Below are 5,537 nucleotides of genomic sequence, written 5' to 3'. Positions count from 1 at the left end.
ACCATTTGGACAATATGACACAAGCTCATTTTGCTGTGTCGTACAAGACAGTCAGTGGTAGGTGAAAACTCAGACAACAGTGCTAGTCGACTGCCACGTTTTCAACTTCAGAATAACCTGGGAACTATTGTACAGAGAAGGCTAGGGACAATATGACACAAGCTCATAACTCAGACAACAGTGCTAGTCGACTGCCACGTTTTCAACTTCAGAATAACCTGGGAACTATTGGCTAGGGACAATATGACACAAGCTCATTTTGCTGTGTCGTACAAGACAGTCAGTGGTAGGTGAAAACTCAGACAACAGTGCTAGTCGACTGCCACGTTTTCAACTTCAGAATAACCTGGGAACTATTGTACAGAGAAGGCTAGGCAGCAAAAGTGTGTTTGAATTGTGTGCGATTGTCAAGACAACGTACCTCTTCATGAAGGTTTGCTTTTGCCGGTGCATCACTTTTACCTGTGTTGTGCATATGCTACACTATCCATGCCATACATCTTTAGTGGCCAAGCACTCTTAATTGTGTTCAGTCACACGAACTCATTATCTACCATTATAAGGGAAATTCTTTAGGTCTAGTGATGGTATTGTTATAAAATACGATGATTTACCAATGTTCATTGTAGAGGTGCACCGATACAGCTTTTTACCGATAAACAGATAACCGATATATTAACAATAACAGATGCTGATAAATGTAACCGATCCGATATTTTCTTCTAACCTTGTGTGTTTAGTTCATGTTTATATAATTACAGCCATGTTTAAGTATAACATACTGTATGTTGCATATCCTGGCTATTATGGTTATATTACTAATACTGTGGTGTTCAGCCCACCAAGTAAATGGTTTACCCATCTTATAGTCAAGTACAGACTCCCTTAGATAGCAGTCCAGTTCATTGGTAGATGATGAATCATCAGCACAGGAGTCATCCAAGATATCAGAAAACAGTTCTAACAAAGAACCCCGTTTCTGCTTTTTAGGTGAAGGTGAGTCGGTTCTGCTTTCACTTGCTGAGGCATTTGCTTCTGAGTCACTAGCTCCTGATATCTTCCTTAATTCTTCCTGTACTGCTTCTTTTGCGATGCTCTTTGATATATTACTAGAAAAAAACCTGTCTTTGAATCTAGGGTCTACAATAGTAGCCACCGAAAGCAAATAATTGTCTTCTATTCATGCAAACCTGCCCTTCACGCCCTTTACCATTTCGTTCTTCATAGTCTGGACTCCTCTATCATCATCTTCCTTTTCCCATGATCTTAACAGCACTCTAATCAAAGGAATGACCATTGACTGGGTAGCTGTTTGTTTTGAAATAGCCTGGGTAATTTCTTCCACAGGAGCTAGTATCAGTACCATTTTACGAGCTATTTCTAATTGGTTTGCTGTCAATTGAGGGATATCATTCTCAGCTGCATATGCAGCTAGAGCCATCTTCTGTTCAAGAACAGACTGCAACATGTAGAGAGTAGAGTTCCATCGGGTGGCTACATCCTGTTTTAGTGTATGCTGAGGTAGGCCTAAATTATCTTGAATTCTTGCCAACTTGTGGCTTGCAACTGATGAATGTTTAAAATGCCCAACAATAGATCTACACGTGGCTAGCAAATCAATAACAACACGCTGTGTTAACAGTCCATCATGTACGACCAGTTGTAATGAGTGTGCAAAACATCCATAACTAGGCAGGCCAGCTTCATTCATAGCTTTAACAATGTTGCTGCCATTATCCCTCACCACACAATGTACCTGGTTGGTACTGATCCCCCAGTCTTCCATGATCTTTGCTATTTTCATTGCCATATACTCTCCAGTGTGCCGTTCTTCAAGAGACTTGGCTTGTAAAACTGCTGAAATTAACTGAAAATCATCACTCATCCAATGAGCTGTCAAGCTAAGCAATGAATCACTGCTCACATTTGAGCTCCATACATCAGTGGTAAAGCTGAGATATTTTACTACTTCGAGTTTACCTCTAATGACACGGACCATCCTCTCAACTATACTTGGAATCACGGTCTCAGAAAAATATCTTCGACTAGGTATATTGTACCTTGGTTCCAGCGCGTGTATCAAGGCTCCAAAGCCGATATCATCAACAACAGAGTATAGCTGACAGTCTAGTGCAATCATCTCAGCAATTTTAATGTGAACTGCTTTCGCTCGATGGTCGTTGATGTCCCAAACCTAGTGCATATCTTCAGCTTGGGGCAAAGTAACTTGCTTTAGCCTTGACTCACTGGTAGTCTGTATATCATCTCGACTGCTTGTTGCTTTTTTCTCCTTCGCTGCCGCCTTCATTACTTCATATTTCTTGTATTCCTCTGAATGCTTTCGTAAATGATTGACGAGGTTACTAGTTGTATAAACCTTCGTATTATCTCCTCCTCGTGGCACTTCTTTCAAACATTTTGAACAGATGGCAAATTTCGAGTCTTCCGCAACCTTAAAAAATTCCCAAATGGGCGACCTCTTTCTGTTCGAAGCCATATTTGATTAAATGAGTACGCATGCGTGTATCGTGGTAATCGGTTAATGCTGCAGGTAGTGATCCGATCCGATACCGATTGGTTGAAAACAAGCCGATATTCAGCATTTCCGATAGCCGATCCGATTATCGGTGCACCTCTAATTCATGTACGTGCACTATAACCTTTGATGGCTTCTGTTGCCTTGATGTACCAAATATAAGTATTGGCATCAGCATTGAGGAACGGAATCGTCTACAGCTACATGACCTGTTATAGTTCCCAACATCAATGATGTGTTTTGTGAATTTGAGGTGATAACAAGGAAAGCATTGCAACATGTAGCTAGTACTGATATCAATTCTAATTGTGAGCTGGACTCCTAGTGTCACACGTCAACTGAAGAAGTACACTGACTAGGCTTGCGCCGATTATGGCGGCATAATTTTTGGCATAATAGGGAAGGAAAAGCATAGTGCTAGCATAATGGGGGAATTTTCGCCACAATAAGTAGAAATTACAACAATCACGAAGTTGGTGGCTAACCTGTTCAGCCATGTGCTGTACAGCAAGGCATGGCGGAGCGCCAGGCTAGCTCAGTAGCAGCATGCATACTGTCTGATACATCTGACTCGGAGTGTAGAAGTGGTGATGACGATAATGTTAGTGAAGACCAGGATTGTGGAGTAGTAGTTTCCACGGACCAGGACTGCAATGAGGTTATTAATGAAGATAAAAACTCCTCAACCTCAGCTGTATTGCTTTTGAAATTCAAAGACAACTGTCAACATAAAACCAGACCAGCGTGTGAAAGAGTATCCTGGTGAGCATTTTACAATCTCAATGGGAAGTTGTTTTGTGAAGCATGCAGAGAAGTGTTAAATACAAAGAAAGTAGTATAAACAACCATATTCTGTCAGCAAAGCACAAAAATGGAGTAGTCAGGCTGCAACAAAGGAGAAAAGGGATTAGACAATAGTGCAAGCTTTACAGAGATAAAATGAGTCACACTCGAAGTGAAATACTTAACATCAGGAGTACCGTGTCAATGTAGTAAGAGCATTTCTTGGTGAAGCTGTGCCACTAAATAAGTTGGACAAATTTCAAAATCTTTTGGAAGTGCTTTTAGCCTTCCTGATCATATTCCCTTTATCCTAACAGAAGAGAGAGTAATGCTCAAAAGAGAACTGACAGATAAATATGTATCTGTTACATTTGATGGTACAACACGTCTTGGAGAGGCTATGTCAGTGGTAGTGAGATTTGTCAGTAATGAATGGACTTACTGGTAAAGTTACAAATGCTCACAAAAGGTATAAAAGGGGAAGAAGTAGCTAGAGAGCTAATATATATTCTAGCTGCTATGCATGACCGTGCATTAGTTAATGATGCCGCTATGACAAATTTACTTGATGTTGGATGTTTCTCTCACACACTTGACCTAGTAGAGGAACATTTTCATATGCCAACTCTCAGTGAATTCAGAGTTTTGTAGGTCAGTTTATTTGCCCATAGTCCCAAAGTCCGTATGCTTTGGAAGGATCATACATCTTTGTCAATGCCAAGTTATAGTCCCACTCGATGGTGGAGCAGATGGGAGATATTTAAGCAGATAATGGTACAATATGGCGACCTTGAGGAATTTCTTAAAAGCAGTGATGTATCTCCTACAACTAGAACAAAGTTTCTGTCATTTTTCTGATTCCTCTAAGAATGCTAACCTACAGTTTGAATTGGCAGCAATTGTAGATTATAGTGAACCATTTGTTAAAGCTACATATAAATTTGAAGGTGATGGACCATTAGCCCTTGAATGCTACGAGGCTTACCATTGATAATACAACTATTGCAACGGATAATGTGGAAACCACCACCACCAGCAAAAACGAATTGAGAGATGTCTTACACTTAATTGTTTATTACTGTAACAATTCTATGGTGCAGCTGAAGAAGAGGAGCATAGCAACAATGTGGAGTATTTAGATTCCAATCAACTGTTGACAATGTTCATCAAAAGCCAGAACCGACTCTCATTTGCATGGGTTATTGTTTAAATTTTTTTACACTTAATTGTTTATTACTGTAACAATTCTATGGTTCAGCTGAAGAAGAGGAGCATAGCAACAATGTGGAGTATTTAGATTCCAATCAACTGTTGACAATGTTCATCAAAAGCCAGAACCGACTCTCATTTGCATGGGTTATTGTTTAAATTTTTTTAACGCGGACACTAATAAATTCAAATGTCAATGAGTAAGCAGTTGACGGGGTGAAAAAACCTGCTTTGGATAAACAGAAGGTAAATTTCATTTTTAATAAGTGCTTCCAATACCATGAAACAAAAGGAAACAGAGCTCTCAGTGTATCAAAGCAATTGATAATAATTCTCGTCAACTTAAAGGGCAAAAGACAATAAAGCAGCATTAGCCAAAGAGTAACTTTAACAATTGATTTAACTAACTTAATACGTAAATCAATATATCAGTAACCACTTGCTTCCCCTTTAACTTTAACAATTTTCGGGATGACTTTATTTAGGAGCTGAATGTATCTTCGGAAGTTCTAACACTACTATTGTTGGCTGTACTTTTAGTTGTATTATCAACAGTAACACTATTGTCAGCAGCTGTAGTAAATAAAACTTAAAGCTTAAGCTACCTAGGAACATATACACTCCTGCACATCTTCAGTAGAGTTCTGCTGAGTAGGTGTGGCATTAGTAGCAACAGGAGGTTATGAGCTGCCGAAGGAGCATGAAACTGAGTTCCATGACAGTCCAATTTCATCACTGTGTTTGATTTACTCTTCAAATTATAAAATATATGACTGCATAAAAATGGATATTGTTTTTTGAATGCTTGCTTTCAAAGAAAAATTGCAGTACACTGAAGTCATGAACAGCATTCATGTGATTACAACAAAGACAGTATTTTACAGTACTCATTATCTATAATAACAAATTTTGTAATGCATATCAAATGGTACATATCAGAGCAATTCTACATTATTGTAATCATTCAAAGTAATCAGAATATCTATTAATAATCAAGACACACTGTAGT

At 38.9% G+C, this 5,537-nt stretch overlaps 1 protein-coding gene across 1 annotated transcript; it reads right to left on the bottom strand.

Moving 5' to 3' along the window:
• Nucleotides 1-1,180: 1,180 nt before the first annotated feature.
• On the bottom strand, nt 1,181-2,140 carry LOC136243951 (zinc finger BED domain-containing protein 4-like). The gene has a single exon (XM_066035489.1). It carries the CDS (start codon nt 2,138-2,140, stop codon nt 1,181-1,183), a length of 960 nt encoding a protein of 319 aa, XP_065891561.1.
• Nucleotides 2,141-5,537: the final 3,397 nt, after the last annotated feature.

The sequence above is a fragment of the Dysidea avara genome, chromosome 14, assembly GCF_963678975.1.
Source record: "Dysidea avara chromosome 14, odDysAvar1.4, whole genome shotgun sequence".
In the NCBI taxonomy this organism is placed as follows: Eukaryota; Metazoa; Porifera; class Demospongiae; order Dictyoceratida; family Dysideidae; genus Dysidea; species Dysidea avara.
This window is presented reverse-complemented; position numbering and strand designations above follow the sequence as displayed.

Excerpts from the sequence above, each read along its gene's own strand:
- LOC136243951 (XM_066035489.1), bottom strand. The coding sequence starts at position 2,140 with ATGATTGCACTAGACTGTCAGCTATACTCTGTTGTTGATGATATCGGC.